Source organism: Coturnix japonica, chromosome 2 (genome assembly GCF_001577835.2).
Source record: "Coturnix japonica isolate 7356 chromosome 2, Coturnix japonica 2.1, whole genome shotgun sequence".
Taxonomy (NCBI): Eukaryota; Metazoa; Chordata; class Aves; order Galliformes; family Phasianidae; genus Coturnix; species Coturnix japonica.
In genome coordinates, this window is record NC_029517.1 from 71904615 (window position 1) to 71922305 (window position 17691).

The window sequence follows — 17691 nt, forward strand, 5'->3', positions numbered from 1 at the left end:
TGAGCTGAGGGTGTTAAGCGTTCCTATTTAAAGAGTATAAATAAAGACTGTGATAGTGCCCAATGATTTGTAGGATCAGCCTGTTAATTATAGAAAGGAATAAAGCCTGTGATCTGTGGAATTAACTAGAGAGAAAAAAAAGAAAAAAAAAGATTTTTTTTAATGTTGTCACAAAGTGAAACGTAATACAAGAAGATGTGCTTACAAATGGAGGAGGAATCCAGTTTCTTGTCCTAGTTAAACCTAATGCAAGCATGGGCACAGTGGTAACAAAATTACTGCAGACGTATAGAAGCTGGCCTGATGGCTGGGGTTTAGCTAAGGATGTTGGGGTAAACTAAAATGAAAATGTCTTTGTAGTGAATAGCATAAGTTAATGCCTGTGAGCAGCATTCCCTAGGCCTGTGGGTACCCTGAGCAGGGGGTGACCCAATGGGTCAGGGTCATGGTAATAGCAGAGACCATCCATGCTAAAACTTTACCTTCTTTTCAACCCTATTGGTGCTGTCAAAATACCCCACTGCTCATGGGCTGCTGTTTTATGTGCCACGGCTTTGCGCCTGTGTAGCCACTTACCCCTTGAGAGACAGGCATTTTATTTCCGTGTCCTATTCACTTTTGTGAGAAGGTTTTTCTTTGTGAGGAAAACATCAGTGTGTTATGAGTGCTGACTGTGTGTGCTCGATGTATTGTGTACAAACATTAACTGAGGATGGGAACATAACTTCTTTAGAAATTGTAGCTGGTGGCTTTTAGCTAACAAGCCAAGAACTTGGTCTTGTTCCTAGTTCTTGCATTCGGGCTTTTGCATTTGTTGGGTGTATTTTCTACACACTGCCTGCTTGGCCTGGGCTGCACATCTCCAGAAGATTTTGGTGTCTGATTTTTATCCTAGTTGTGCATGAGATATTCTAGGATGCCGTACTTTTCATTCAGGTAATAGTGATCACTGTTGATTTATTTATTAATTATAATAACTAAGACACTGATGCTGCAGGCAGCCTGTGTATGAAGCCCACCTGGTGGGCACAGAGCATCTGCTTGCTGTGTCTGACTGCATGCTAGGGACCAGTTGTGCAATAGGGCGATGTAGGGATGTTTTCAGGAGGAGTCAGGCAGCATCCCAGTAGCTGGAGGTGTGCCGTCCTCTGGAGCCAGGGAAAGCAGAAAGAGGCTGAAGCTGCCTCGGAGGCACTGCTTAGATCCCTTCTCTGAGCTCCTTTCTGAAACAGCAAGGGTCTGACTGCTTCAGTGTTTTTCCCCATGAAGAACAACAAGGAGGTGGGTAGTGTTTGTGGTGGCTGTGAGCAGTGCTGCCGTGTGGTAGGTCATCAAGGAAAGGTGACTCATTTTGGAAGGAGAGGTCTCCCATCCCCTTGGTAGACTTCTGTCTCACCAGGCCACTGCAGTCAGAGGAATCTTGTCAGAGGAGCACCTCTTATTCCATAGTTCCATAGTTTAAATAATGTGTGAAGCTGTATCGTGTTTTGAACATTCCAGTTTTATATGTAGCATGTTCTGGAGCAATTTGGTGACCCTTCCTCACTGAGTGACTGGTTGCTGATGGCAGAATAGAAAGTGAGTTGAAAATACGTAGTTTCTCATTGTTTGTAAATATTACCTGACGTGGTGTAAATCAGCTGGAACATCACAGAGCAGCTGTGAAACTGCTAAGGCACATTAATTTTTTGTAAGTGCTGTTTGTCTTGGATTCGTTGCCAGTGAGAAATGTGATCACAGGATGGCTGGAGGATGACACCAGAGAGGGCTGAGCTGATAAACAAAGAAAGAGAATAGCTGACTGCGCTGGCTGGCATAACCATCTTGGAGGCTCGTTTGCATCCACAGTGCTCCTGGGAGCAGTTCGTGTTGGGAATAACAGCTGTGGTAAATAGCAGAGCTTTGCCCTCCACACAGGGAAGGTGGGCAGTGGCCTCCACCAGGAGCTTGCCTCCCAGAGGGGACAGAAATTAGTTCCTCATGGAGGCCGGCTCTGGCTGGGGGACAGAGTTTCCCTCTGTCATGTGGGGAAGTGCTGCTGCCAGGACTGACCTCTGAGAAGGCTGCTTGGAGCTGCAGCTGGGATTATTTCCAACCTGCTACCTACAAACCTACAGAGCAGCATTACCTATTCTCCAGATTCAGCAGCTGTCATCCTTGACAGAAGGGGTTTGCCATCTTTTTCTGGCATGGCAAGAGATACCAGCCTGTGCGGCTCTGGCTCAAGTGTAGAGGTGACTGAGCCTCCCTGAGCCAGAAAGACAGCGCGGGGTCTGAGTCCTGGTCATGCAGGAGTACTGATCAGTCGGAGTACTGAGAGCTGCCCAACTGCCCAGGCACAGCCCACCGGTGTCTCTGGGAGACTGAGAGTGACCTGTATGAGGCCTCAGAGCAGGGCAGAGGAGCTGGCATCATGCTGATGGTGGGCCTGCCAGCATGTCAGTGGGGGGCTGAAGTGAGGATGATCCCTAAGGACTGACTGTGAGGGGCCGGTTCTGCATAGCACAACAGATATGGAGGCATGCAGAGATCTGGCTGGTCCCCTGTGCAAGATCGGCACAGGTCTGTGATGTGATCTCACTTTTCAGGTTTTCCACAACAATCATGCTATCGCCTTAATGCACTCAGAGCTGTTACACAGTTAGACAGTTGGCCAAGAGTGTGTTCCTGGCAGCGTTTAAGTGTGGCATGTGCAAGAACCAGCAATTTTAGTGGAATTTTATCAGTCGCAGAGTAGCAAGACATCCGTGTTTATCTTTCACCTGGTCTCTGTCAGTTGGGCGGGAGGATAAGTGGTCCCAGAAACCAGAGCAGGTCAATAGATCCGTCTTGTTCCAAAAACCTAGTTAACTGGAACCGGTTGGAAACTCACTGTAATGGAAATTTTAGTTGTGTACAATTTATTTTTTTTTTTAGTAGAATACGTTTCATCATGCATCATTGCAGCCTGCCTCTACTTTTTTTTTTTTTTCCTTTTTTTTTTTTCTGTGTTGTGTGTGTGTTCCATCTTTTTAGGGAGGGAATAAAGCTTGTTTAGGTAAGAGCACGTGCTCGTGCAGCACTGCAGTCTCTGAATGCTGACGCACCCCTGTTAATTTTTTGCTCTGAAGGTTTACGTGTCTTTTGGCCAACCTCAGTCCACAAAAATTCTCCCCCCAAGATGGCTTCTCTTTTGCTGCTCGATTAGTAGGACATTCAAAGATGCAGTCATCAGTTTCTCCCTTAACTCCGCTGGGTTGTCAAGGAGTGCTGTGCTCTTGTGTGTTTTGTCATGTTCCTCCATTCCAGCTTGGTATGTTATTAAGTGAGTATTTATGTACAGCACTTCATATCATTCTTTTTTGTTTGTTTGTTTGTTTTCCAGAACACTATAATTATACATCTTCAAACGTAAATGCTGGCTTGCCTCTAAATGTGGCGCATTCCTCATTGTCAACTCCATGTCATGGCCTTCAGACATCAAATCCCATAATTTCAGTTGTCCCATCAACAAATCATCCTTCCGGATATGGAGGACACATTGACAGCGGGGCTTCCGAGTATTACCTGCCTCCAAACATCAGACCCAATGGAGCTCCAGCTCTGGAGAGCCCTAGAATTGAGATCACTTCTTACATGGGACTGCATCATAACAACAACCAGTTTTTCCATGATGAGGTTGAGGAGGCCATCCCAAATGCCAAGAGATCACCTTCCACTGCCACTTTGAACTTACCAAACCTTGAGGCATACAGAGACCCATCCTGCCTGAGTCCAGCTAGTAGCTTGTCTTCCAGAAGCTGCAACTCTGAAGCGTCTTCCTATGAGTCCAACTACTCATATCCATACACTTCACCCCAGACCTCTCCATGGCAGTCCCCATGCGTCTCTCCAAAGACCACCGACACAGAGGAAGGGTACCAACGTGGCATGGTGGCCTGCACTTTGCTCAATTCTCCAAGGCACTCACCATCGACATCTCCCAGGACAAGCATCACGGAGGAGAACTGGCTGGGGGCTCGCAACTCCAGGCCTCCATCTCCCTGCAACAAGAGAAAGTACAGCCTCAATGGCCGGCAGACCTCCTACTCACCACATCACTCCCCCACGCCTTCACCACAAAACTCACCGCGTGTGAGTGTTACAGATGAGACATGGCTGGGAAACACCAACCAGTATACCAGCTCTGCAATTGTGGCTGCCATAAATGCTCTCACCACCGACAGCACAATAGATATGAATGATGGGATTCCCATCAAGTCAAGGAAGACTGCCATTGACCACACCCCATCCATGACTCTCAAAACTGAACCGGCTGGCGAGGATCATGGGACCATATCGCCAACTGCCGATTTGTCACCAGAAGACTTCTCTAGCTTTCAGCATATCAGGAAAGGAAACTTCTGCGAGCAGTACTTGTCTGTGCCACAGCATCCCTACCAGTGGGCCAAACCAAAGTCTCTGTCTCCTACATCCTACATGAGGTAAGCAACCCCAGCTTAGAGGACGATCCTGCTAATACCTTTATTGTATTCTTTTCTTTCCTCCTTCCCCTTCCTGTATCTGCTTCCTGCCAAATCTTCCCACTGACTCATTCCATTTAGATGTTTATCGTGATGCTGCCTCTGTTGTTGGTGTGGCACAATCATGAGTAAATCCTTGAAAGGTTAAAAGGCTTTTCCAGGAGTTGATTATATGTTGGTTGTGAATGGGAACAGGCCCCAGTCTGGCCAGTGTGGAAATAGGATATTCAGGGGTATTCAGAATTTGGTCCGGCAGTGGGTCTATTTGGTACTGTCAAACTGAGGTTTTACTTCAGTGGTTCATTGTATACAAATACATTTTTGTTGCAGGAATAAGAGGTGTTCCCATTATTTTGTTTGTTATAGACTGTGAATACAAACAGAATGTGGTTCTTCTACATGTTTCAGCATTTACTTCATCTGAGCCTTTATCTGGAAGCTTCTTGCCAATCTTTGTTGGACGCTGGTTTTCTTTTTTGGTCCCTTCCCCTCTATTTTTTGTTTAAGGAAGAAACTTTATCTGTAAGCTAGTAATTCTTGTCACATTTGTTCATCATAAGAAGACTCTGCTCTAAGAAAGTGGACACACAGCTGCAGTGTCCTTGGCTCTTAGCATTGCCAGACTCATTTTTCTCCATCTAGCAGCTCTCTGACGTGTTCTGTGTCCAAAAACTTAAGCTTAGCAGTCTGTGGCACTTAATGTTACACCACACTGCAGCCTGGAAGGCCAGTTGTATCCTGGTCTGAATTCTGAATAAGAAGTGGGGTGGCCAGCAGAGAAAGGGAGGTAATTATCTGCCCTTGTGAGACCAAACCTGGAGTACTGTGCCCTAATCTGGGGTCGTCAATGCAGGAAAGATGTGGAGCCTTTTTTTTCCCCCTTTTTTTTTTTTTTTTTTTTTGGAAAGTGTCCAGAGGAGAGCCATGAGGATGATCATACGGCTCGAACACCTTTCCTATGAAGACAGGCTGCAGGAGCTCAGCTTGTTCAGCCTGGAGAGCAGAAGGCTACAGGGAAACCTCATTGCAGCCTTCCAGTATTGAAAGGAAGATTACGAACAGGAGAGAAATGAACTTTTTACATGGGCAGATGATAGTAATAGGATGAGGAGGAATGGCTTTAAACTAAAGGAGGGGAGATTTGTATTAGATGGCAGGGGGGAATTTTTCACAAAGAGGATAGTGAGGTGCTGGAACAGGCTGCCAGGAGGGGTTGTGGATGTCCTGTCCTTCAAGGTGCTCAAGGATAGGTTGGATGGGACCCTGGGCAACCTGGTCTAGTACTTGATCTAATAGCTGGCAAGCCTATTGGCAACAGGGGAGTTGGGACTCAGTGATCTTTGAGACCTTTCCAATGCAAACCATTCCAAGATATTCATTCTATGATTCTGTGTAATGCTGTCCCTTGCCTTCTTTATCACTCCCTATCTTTTCTTCTCGGCACTGTCTAAGCTCCTTGCAGGGCCTTGGCCCATCTCAGAACTGGGAAATGTGGCCATACTATTGGGTTTGCTGGAGCCAGCCAGAGGTGAGCACTCAGAGCTGGGGGTGGATACTTTTCAGTCCCAGCAAATCTATCAGAGCCTTCCTACGTATTTAAAAAGAGCCATTTGTGTTCTCGTACCAAAGGTATAAAGGAATTTGAGTTCATCATAATGACAGGACATTTGCTGATTTTCCAAAGACTTCAAGGGCAACAATGCGAGAGTTTGACCAAACACGCTTTTATCTTTCTGTTGCAGAGAGCCGCCCTTATGCGCTTTGTTGTAGTCAGTCAGAAGGCACCCAGCATTCCTGTGTGCTAACACAAACAAGAAAGGTGAAGCGTACAAAACGGAGCCCCACAACGTTGTGTATTTAACATTTTTTTCCACTGTTTTGGTCTCGTATAAAATATGTTTCCTGGTTCGCAATATGTTTCCATGTGATCTCATTAACTCATGCTCTAGGGCAGTTGGAAGTTAACGCTGAAATGTGATTTTAAGTAATTTTACCAATCAGATACACTGACCATGCTTCCTCCCACCGAAAATACCTCTAATTTTATGTATATGAAAGTGCCGGGCAACTTAGCACGGACGTCAACAGGATCACAGCCTACGCAACAGAAACTGTGTTATTTTAAATCTTTCCAAAAAAATTGGTTAAGAATTTGTCACAACAGATCTGGATTTATTTTTTTTTTTTTCCTGTTATTTTACACATCTGTTCTATTTCAACTGCTGGGACTTCAGGGGTAGGTTCCAACAAACAACTCAGGCTCCAAAATCTACCCGATTGTAATGATTTTGAGATAACCATATTTGATTACCTCCTCTGTCTCTTCCTGAATACACATTACATTTTCATCAAAAGCAAGCGTGCCTTGGAAAATCACTGATGCCTTTCCCTCCTTCTCTTCCTTCCTCCTGTATTTGAGAGCAGGGGGAAATAGGCTCCAGCAGCACCAGCCGAGCATGTGGATGTCTCTTTTTTCATGTTTTTATGGCAGGCGTTAATCTGAAAAAGAAACAGTTTTTTAAATATTACTTCTAAAACTGATGGATTTTTTATTTCTCACAATTAAAAATCAAATTTTGTATTTTCAAGCACTAGAAGAATAGGGAATAATAAGTGTAGAGAGTAATGCATGGCTCAGTGGAAATACAGATTTCTTCTGATTTCTGAAGAGGACTGTGCAATCGTTCAGTTTAGAAGCTCATCCCAGATTGCCAGCTGTGGGCTCTTCAGAGCAGGCTTTGGCTACCAAGGGCTACCAGCATGCAGCCAGATTGCTGCGTGGCAGTTGGCATGCAGGTGCTGAGTCTGATGAGGGAGAATGGGAGGACAGATCCCCGGGCTGGCATGGGTTTGGCACTGGGCTTTGTCTCCATTCTTGAGCTGCAAATTGTGGTCTTGAGTCCAAGGCTTTGGGTGTAGAAAATATTGACAGAACAAGCGGAGATTTACATGGGAAGCTTCAGAGCCAACCGTGAGGTGGCAAAGGCAATCATACCTCTTCCAGACCTCTGTGTACCAGGAAAAGCATTCTGTCATCTGTCATTTCTTGTACAGGCAGGTGATACTCTGTACTTTCCCAAACCATCTCTGAAACAATTGCTTTCGTTTCTCTAGTACTGTTATATCACTTATTCTTACACTGTGAATGAGAGCCTCTCATGGGCAAAAATGTCAAACGCAGCATGGAATTACAGAGCTTGAGTTCCCATTGGATATGAGGATATACCAACAACACAGTATCTGGGACTCTTTCCAAAATTAAGGGTCTGCTTTTTATTTCTTACCACTCATTTGCATATCCCAAGTCACTATTTACTTTAGCAGAAAGGATTGGCAGTCATGAAAATGTCGGATTTTTGAGTATCTTACATCTTTTTACGTCTTCTTTAGCTACTCTCTTCAACTAGCACAACTTCTTATTCATTGAAAAGTCACAGCTTCTTTATATGCTTTAATCAGTTTAATCCAGTAAATGTGTTGGCGTGTAACAATGTTCTTCAGATGTAGTGTATTTGGGGGAAGGGGAGAAGAGAAACGTTTGGGTTTGTTGGTCAGATGTATGGCATGTATGAGGTCTACCACCAAAAGGCACTTCCAGGAACAGACAGACAGTTCCAGGTGGCTTATAAAAGCTCCCTACTGTATGTTTTTGTACTTTTTTTTTTTTTTAAACAGCTGAAATCCACAACTTTTTTAGCTGCAATCTTTTTTTTTTTTTTTTTTCCAGCTTGAAAAATAATGCATATAAGTTCTTGAACCCACAGAGAGAGACATGTAGCTTTACATATGGAGTCTGTAATTTGCATATAGAGAATGCTTGGCTGTCCTCCAGTTTCAAAAGCACACTTTGCTTTTGTCTGTGTCAGTGGACTGGTCTAGGACTAGTTGGTGTTAACTGGGGGCAGAAGGAGGGGGCGGGGGAGAACCTATCCAGCCTTTTCCCTGCTCTATTCATGCTCCATCTTCAAGCTCCAACAAGTTGAGTCTGCCACCATGTGGCACCAGCATTTAGTTGTGTAGGCCTGCTTGGAAACTTGTCTCAGCAAACCTTTTTGTTTGTCTGATTTAAATCCTCCCCACACTTTCTTATGACCGCTTCTCAGTTCATTTAGACACCCCTGTGAGCTCTTTATTAATCATCTGCCTTCACAAGCTCATTTCAGCACCATGTGATACTAAATTCGGAGTAAGCAGAGATGCGACATGAGCCACTTGCTGCTGCCATTCGTGTGGCAGTAGTGACTTGTTCTGTCTCTAAACCTAAGTCAACAAGTGAAGCATTTCCTATGCAAATCTGTCTCTGAATGTTATCTTTCAGGATGGTTGTGATGTGTATTATCTGTCCCTGAGCATGATGATGACTTGTGCTCTTGGATCTCAGTGTGAGGAATGCCAAAGCTCTGCATGGACTTCATGGAGGAGCAAATTGCTCTGCATGCCAGTAAAGCACAGCCAAGTCTGGGGTGGGATGCAGCATCTATTTTAACAGCTCGCAGCCAGGTTTCTCAATTGTCAGACAGGAAATTAAAGAAGAAAAAAAAGTCCACTCAGAAGTGAAATATAAAGCAAGTATATTTCTCAGACCACAAGTCAGTGGAACCCGCGCTGTTTTCTTACTCTTCTGAAAAGCATGCAAGGATTTTTAACAACCATTCATTTTAACACAAGATGTGTAATAAGTGATAAATCATATCCATATTTGCATTTGGTGTACAGTTGAAGCAGGGGCAAACTTAGCAGTGTGTTAGAAGGTTCAGCAGCCCTGTGGTTTCTCTAGTTTGTGCCTTTATTTCTAAAGTTCAGTGGAACTCAGCAAGTCTCAGCCACCCTCAGCTACGTCACTTGCTTTACTTCAAATGTTGAAAAACACTTTCCACTTTGCTCCTTGGGGCAGCAGCTCCTGCTGCTGTCATAACACTGTCTTCAGTAGATGACTTCATGCTGTGACACCTGGTGAAGGAGCAGGATTCCTCTATTTTCAAGACCAACAGTTGCTCTGAAGCCCTTTGAAGAACCGCATAGCCAAGAGCAAAAACGGTTGCAAGTGTTTTGCAAGTGACCTTGCACATCTAGTAGCTTATGCGGTGAAAGTGTAATGTCAGTTTAATTCCCAAATGCACAACCATCAAAATGGGGTTTAAACACCTTTGCAAAGTTTAATAGAAGTTTCTGGCTTTGTTTCCTCTGCCTATATTCCATTATGCTGCTTAATATCTTTTTCTTTTCCTACCCTGTAACTTGATAAATCTTTCTGCTAAAGGCAGAAGTCAGCCAGACTCGATAATCTGTTTATGATTTAATCATGTTGTGTATCTGGCGTATGCAAAATAAATCACAATTCATCTGTTTTGTAATCTGATTTATGTAGGACGTAGTTACATTGAGCAAGTTTTTTACAGTCTCCCATCAGATTTGGTGAACCTGCCTTGAAACAATAATGTCTCGTTACAACATTTTGAATGAATACTGTAAGATTTATTGTGATGTAGAATGGAATAGGACAGATTTTCAGTTGGTGGAAAATTCAGTCAGAGGGAAATACACCGATGCATATTTGATATGAAGACCGTGTGAAGATCTTTTCTTTCTCTCCCCTTGCTAGTGGAGCGGCTCAACTCCCTTCCACGTGATGCTCGCTAGTTGAAGTAGTTTTCAAATTGATAAAGTCTGCTTGCAGAAACTAGATTTCAGTTTACCACTACACAATTTGCTATGTGATTTTTTTTTTTCTTTAACCACATTTAGCTGCAGGAAATTAAGTGCGTGGTGAAGATAACCTAACATAGGAAATAGCTCTTGCAACCCCAGCCAGTGACACTGTCAAATGCATCACTCTGCTTCCTTTATCAGGAAAACTGTCATTAATTGTCAATTTATAACTGGTCAGGTGGTAGTCTGGAATTCTGATGATAGATTGCAAACTAGCAGCAAACTGTATTTTTATTTTTGTGCTTTATTTGAAAACATGATATTTATAAATTAATTATACTGACATTTTTAGATGTTAATTTGAAAGTGTGTTGCTTTGGTTATTTTAAAAGATTTGTCATGGAACTACTCCATGATTCCCTGAATCCTAAAAAATACCTGTCTGCTCTTGTAAGCTACATGCTGCCAGTTACGGCGGGCCTTTTTAATGTGATGTTAATGTTTCTTTAATCAGATAGAAGTTGTGTTCTCAGGAAAAAAGAAAAAAAAAAAGAAAAAGAAAAAGAAAGGAAAAGATCCATGAAGTGAGAATTTACTGAAAATCGGAAACATCTGTTTTAAAATGTATGGTGATCATCACCAGGAGAGATACAGCTGTTTTGCTCTGTGCCTTGTCACTCATCATTACTCAAATATGGATTGTCCAAATTTTTTTTAATGAGATTTTCAGACTAAAGAATGTGCACCTAGGGCACTAGACAAGGAAAAGTGGCTATAGGCAGTGGCCAATTACGTATAATTTTTAGGTGGTTCTTAGCTCTTTTGCTGTGTGTCTAGTAGCAGAAGAGCATGCAAGAGGTGCTAGTGCCACTCCGCGATACCATTTGTTGCCTACCTAAAAGCTTGCCTGGATGAATTGTTCGTTCTTAGTGCCTTGAGCAGTGCCTGGCTGTGCAGCAGCGTGGACTTGTGTCGAAACACCCATCTCCTTGTCCCCAGGGTGGGCCCTGTCTGTTCTGGGGCAAGGCTGGAGAGCAGAGCAGCAGGAAGTTTGGGATGTGTGTGGATCTGGGATGTAGTGTCTCCAGTGAGCCCTCAGAGGCTCCAGCTTTCTCTCGCCAACCAGAGCAGCATGACTGGCAGCAGTGGCACTGATGGAGTAGGTGAAAAGTGTTAGCTGTGAGATAATGAATGACGGAGTGTAAAGTACCCACCATTTACAGAAATACTGTTGCAGAGGTTGGTGGATTTCTGTAATGAATGTAGTGCCTGTCCATAGGCATTCAAGTTGTTTGGGGATTTGTGTAATGCATGTAGTACTTGTCCATAGGCATTCAAGTTACTAAAACAGGCAAATTTATAGGCAATGAAGAAGATAATGTTGGAAATCTTGGCACCACCTTAAGTCCCGTAAGTGCACATGCACATGTACTGCAACAGATACAAGTGAAATATGCTGGTGATAAGTACTGGATAAACATTACAAAATGAAATGAAATGGATATGTGTCTGTAATAAATGTGCCCAGCACAGAAGCTCTGCTGCATCCTCTCCCTTCCTTCCTCCCTCCCTCCCTCCCTCCCTCCCAGCCAACTTCTTGTGGTCATCATCATGCTGCTCATACCACATTGGCACCAGGGCCTGAGGGCAGGGCAGGAAGCTGGTACCTCCCAGCCAGCCGGCCTCTGACTGGGCTCCAGATCATGAAGCTTATTGCTTTGATTTTAAGATCAATACATTTGTGTACTTTTTCAACAACATTTGTTCTTTTCTTTCTCATTTTCCCCAGAGCATCTGTGTGGCATTTCTTGCAGCTGAGCTCTCCTGCCAATGTTTTCAAGTGTGGTTTTACTCTGGATGTGGGTTTCTAAGAATGACGCTCCCTCACTATTGCATACTGTCAGTTCTGCTTGCTTTTGTGATAGTAATGAGTCCTTAATATTTTAGTAATTGCTGAGTCAATACAGAGCCGGAAGAGTGAGCTGGATTTTCTTCTGGCTTGTGCGTCATCACTGGTAGGATTTGTAACCACGTTTTGACTTTAGGTCTTGCTTCCTTGTGGTGTGTGAGAGACTGTGCTTTGAGACCCTCTGACATGTTCTCTTGTTTGCAAGAAAGCTGGGAAATGGCCTTGTTATTGCTTGTAAACTATGCAGATTTGTTTTAATCCATTGGATTAGTAACTTGTAACTTCTCCAGAGCTGGTTTGGCGTTGTCCTTCGCAGCTGAAATACTCTCACCTAAAATTCCTCTCCATCTTTCTGCCTGTCTTTGTCCTATTGATTCAAGAATCAATATATTAAGATCTTTGTAAGCTGCCTCCTAGTGTTTTTCCATTTTGTTTACAAACTAGATAGCGTCTGGACTATCAACTATGCTCAATCCATAAATCTTCATAGAATAACCATTATCTCTTAAATTACTTGTGTCGTGGCATTATCCATTCTGATGAAATTTTGAATGTAAGATGGTGAAGGATGAACTGTGAAACGTGGTCTCTAAAGTAATAGTTCTGGATGCTTGTGGTTTGTCATACTGTACTTGATGTTAATTTTTAATACTTTTTCCTTTCCATTATAGCCCATCCCTGCCTGCCCTTGATTGGCAGCTGCCATCTCACTCAGGACCTTACGAACTGCGTATTGAAGTGCAGCCGAAATCCCACCACCGAGCTCATTATGAGACAGAAGGCAGTCGAGGGGCTGTGAAGGCATCTGCTGGGGGCCACCCTATTGTACAGGTACCAAAATGTGCACTGGAAGCACAGGTTGTTTGTCTTGGCACACTGTGATGAGCATGATGTATTCTTCAGACCTGAGAAGCGTGGCAGGAGGTTTTTCATGTCTTCAGAGATGACTGTGTGTAAGCATACCTGAGGAGCATATTTTAAATATTTTAAACTTGGTGGACTAAGCCTTTATTACAGATAAGGCAATAGCATCCGTTCGCTCTCTTTCTTTCCTTCTCATGATTATTTGCTTAGCAGTCCTAGCAATGTGAATATGGCACAAATGCATTCCTGCTTTTCTGTGCATCAATACACAACTTGGAGATGCATAGCTGGAATGCTGCGACCGTGGACCTGTCTGTGCAGTCAGATTCCGGACATGCAGTTTATACTGGAATCAGCTGGGGATGTGTCTCAGTACATTTAGTCCTGAATTTGCGGTTGGATCTAATCAGAGCTGTGAGCACATGTTGGAGGCAAAGCCATAGCAGCAATGTGGAAGTATGCTGCTGTTTTAGATGTTGCAGTGTGCAAAGCACGGCTTTATGAGTTTGTTCTGTTTAGATCCTTAAACCCTCCTAACCACTTTGGAAAATATCAAGGGAAGTCTGAATCCAGTTTCGTGAATCCTACCAAGCTCTTCAGTTACTGTATATAAAAGCATTTAATTTAATAACACTGTAAGCTGACCCTTAATTCAGTTACATGACTAGTCTCATTCATTTTTGAAGGAGTTTTCTCAGCAGCAGGAAGAACAAGATTTAGTTGTTTATGAAAAAAAGAAAGAAAGAAAGAAAGAAATGGGAGAGAGTTGGCTGTTCTTGTCCCTCCTCTGTGGCTGCGTTCTTACCCCAGAGTTAACTTGTGAGTGCTCTCTGCCTGGGCTGTGAGTCTCTGTGCAGGGGACCCCATGTATTTCTACTGTCCTGGCTCAGGAGGCCCCACGGATGTCATGGCACCATCTGTGGGAGTGAGGCACAAGCTGGCTCTGTGTTCAGCTTGGCTTTATGCCACAAAATCTTCCTGTCAGAGGAGCGGTGTTAGGAAAAGCCGGGTGGCACAGGGTGATCTGTGGGGCGCGTTTGTGTCTGTTTGTTTGCGTTAAAGCTCTCTCAGCAAGCACACAGCTTGGAGGAATGCTGCCAGTTTGAAATGACATTCAGCAGGGAGTGCCATTACAGATTTTGTGTACTGGTGCAGCAGCTAAAAACGGAAAGTGTGGCAGAGTTGTCAGCAGCAAACACAGTTTGCTCTTCATCTCTGCCAAAACTCATCAGTGGCACGGGATTATGGAACTGATCTGCTGAAAGACTAAAGGTTTTAGCAGAACACTTGTGAATTATATTAAAGAGGGTTTTGTGACAGTGCACTTGATGACAATTAATACCTACTCTGTTTGTGACTTGATGCAAGGAAATGTAAATGGGGACACATCAATTCACAGTGGCCTGCCTTACATTTACAGTTTCCTACGTGCTCTTTGGAAAGACTGAATGTGATGCCAACACTTAATTGGACTAAGTGCATCCAGACGTTTCCCCTATCATCCTCTGTCCCAGCCTGTAGGGAGTGTGCGTGCAGCTTTCAAACACAGTGTCCAAAGAGAGGAGAGGGGAGGAAGCAGTGGATGGGCATTAAGGGAAAAGGGAGGAAGCAGCCAGTCCAAGCCATGTCAATTGGCTCTACCGGTTTAATAAAGATTAATGTATTTTTTTGTACTCTTACTACAACCTGAACATCTTTTCCTACAAAGAGAAAAATTACAAAGAGGGTCAGAGAAAACTCCTCTGTACTTACATTGTCATCTCAGCCACAGTTATCTGTGTGAGGAAAAACTTAACAGCTGCTGATTCAGACCAGAAATGGATGATGAATGTCAAAAAAAAAAGGGAAAAAAAAAAAAAAAACGAAAAAAAAAGAAAATGGTTACAAATAAATAAAGGAAGAGGAAGTAACCTAGAGAGTAACTTCTGATAATTCTGCAACTGAACCAAGCTGTAAAATGCAGCTCTGAATCAAGATATTTCCAGGTGCTGCAAGTGTTCAGGTCAGGGGTTTTACTCTATTCACTTATACAGAAAGGTGCCCAAGCTTCCAAGCTCACCTTTGGGTGAGAACTGCTGATGACCCACTGTAGCAACAAGCCTGGCAGGCTCCGTGGGCTGCCCAAAGCAGCACAGTCCTGTCCCGACCTGCTGCTGAGAAGTGACACTTGCTTTTGCCACTTCTCCATCAGCTGCCTAGGGCTTGCTTACTGGGGACTCCTGCAGGCTGTCTCCCAATCTGTTTCATGCCAGCAGGATTTCCTTTGGATGTTTTTTGTGGGATGGCTGCACCCTCCTTTCTGCACTTAGGAGCGTGAAGTTGCCTATGAGTGCTTTTGCTGAGTCCTGTAGCATGATATTCCCCTCTCACATGTTTTCCCCATGCCTGTGCGGATGTTTGGCTGCTGCAGCAGCCCTGAGCCCTGTTCTTGATTGCTAAGCATTTTGAGAGTAAGGGGAGCTGGCTCACCTAGGAAGCTAAAAATGCTGCAGAGCACTGGCAAACAAGGGGTGCTGGGGAGCAATGCCGATGAGCTCAAGGCTGGCACTAGCTTTTATCTGCTGGCTTGTGGAAGTATTTCGCTGCTTGTAATTTCCTCTGGTGATTTCAGATTGGGGTACTCTCCCCCTCTAAGTCAGTGTCCGTCCAGTGCCCCAGTAGGCTGCAAGCATCACACAGTGTCATGTGAGGCTAGTGCCTGGAGATGTGACCACTCTGGGAGTGAAATCAAACCTGCTAGTCTGAATATCTTTAAAAAATTCTTAAAACATCTTAGATATTTCTTCCATTTGGAACATCTTCCAGTCTTCATTTTAAAAGTGGCAATGAACAGTTGCACAAGTTGGGGGTTACATTCTAGCCAGGTATGATTCTGTTTCAGCCGCAGGTAAGTAATCTGCAGGTAAAAGTTTGGGATCGATGGAAAATGATGACACCAGATTATAAATACATGGTCTGTAGTTGCTCTAATTAAGAACTCCTCTTTGGCATAAGTGAAGTACTTTGGCTGCTTGAGGTGGAATTTTTACAAGCCGGGTGCGGTATATCTGTGAGATAAAGTCCATATACTCAAGAATGTTTAATTAAAGCATATGAATTACTCCCATAGGAAACTGGAGTAAAAGGTGAAAGAAAAGAATTCGCAGAATAGTCGAATAAGCACATTCAGAAGTTGTGATTATGATTTAGTTATTATTTTTTTAAACATAAACTATGCCAGGAATTCTCTCCTAGTTCAATCTCAATATGAGATAGAGAAATCAGTTAGGAAAGAGGGAGAAAATGATTTATAGGAGTGGGTTTTTGGTTTTGTTTTTTAATCTAGATACCGAGCATTGGCCTGGATTTGTGTTCTTATTGGGAAAAAAATGTATTAATACTGAAGATACTGTGAATGCTGCTTTGCCTTTCGCTATATCATGTGCTCTGTAGTGGGATGCTACAGGCTGCCTGTGGTTTGTGTGCTCTGTACATGAAATCTCTTGCTGTGATCATCCAACCAATACTTATCCACCTTTCATATCATTATGTCTGCAATTTGGAGATACGAGTGTGATGCTGGACCTTATAAAAGGCCTTGCAGAAGTCCTGCCACTGGCTACCACAGATACCTATCTGAATCCTTTCAGCGTAAGGACCCAAGAGCTATGAATATCTTGCATGAGCCCCTTAGAGATATCAAACCATTGTAACTTCAGGGGGTTGTAGTCAGTCCAGTGAGCTGCAAATGCATTCAGATTGGGGTATTATGTTTGAACCTCACAGCCTCATGTAGCGCTGCTTCACACATACTGCTTCACAAATAGTTGACAGCATGAGGTAATAGAGCTGTGCAGTTACACAAACAGTATGGGAGGAAGAGAAAAATTAACAGCTAAAGGAAAGGACTGAAAAGAGACGTTCACAGCTGATGACAGGAAGGAGATGAAAGGATAACAGCTTTTCCACGCTGAACAGGGCAAGTCCTTCCCAGCAATGCAGTGATGCTGTGCAGCAAAGGTGAGTTTGTGCTGCATTTTTAAGCAAACAGTATGGGATGTCTCACATACCTGGAGTGTGTATTTAAGTGCTTTCTTGGTAGGGGACCCAAAACAGTGAGAGTTTTTAAGGGGCAGGGTCACCACCATTACTGGGTGAGTCAAGGGAGCTGGAGGAAGAACAGTCCATGATGGGTTCATCTCCTGGTAGCCTGATGCCTAACCGAGAGGAGTGGATGTGGAAAAAATTGTGTTAAATACTTTTCCTTTACCACTGTTCATTGGTCAGAGCAGAGAAAAGGCCATATTCTTGTTAGTAAAAGAAGATTTAGTTTGTGGTACCACAGTGGACTCTGTGCTGTTTTTAACTTCTTTATAGAAGACAGTGTCACCCTTTTATCCAGATAGAAATATAATCCCTTCTTATGTGAGAATATAAAGACACTAGCAAACACCTGTTAGCCAGGTTGCAATTAATAGCACAAAGCCATGTGACCATACAACAAATCAAACAAGGAGCCTATGTTTTATTGCCTTACTTTAGACAGCCTTATTCTTCATAGGAATAAATCTAAGCAGAACAGCTTTCTCACTTCTTGCATCTGTATAGTTAACACTAACCTCAAACTAGCAGACAGATAATCAAAACTGAAAAGTAGAATGATTTGGCAGATGTTTTAAGGCTGTTATTGCTTCTATAAATCCAACAAATGGAAGAATGCCCACTGAAAGTTTTTTTATTGCAGCTTTTCATCATTAGAAGATCATTTTTTGGGGAAGAAGGGAGTTT

General features: G+C 43.4%; 1 protein-coding gene across 7 annotated transcripts in view; it reads left to right on the plus strand.

The window, feature by feature from the left end:
- The window catches only part of NFATC1 (nuclear factor of activated T cells 1), a 111900-nt gene that overhangs the window by 4923 nt on the left and 89286 nt on the right, over positions 1-17691 (plus strand). For all 7 annotated transcript variants that reach the window (XM_015854787.2, XM_015854791.2, XM_015854793.2 and 4 more), the window contains exons 2-3: positions 3365-4463; positions 12732-12891. In XM_015854787.2, the coding sequence (XP_015710273.1) occupies positions 3365-4463; positions 12732-12891 (1259 nt within the window). The remainder of the gene's footprint in view (positions 1-3364; positions 4464-12731; positions 12892-17691) is intronic.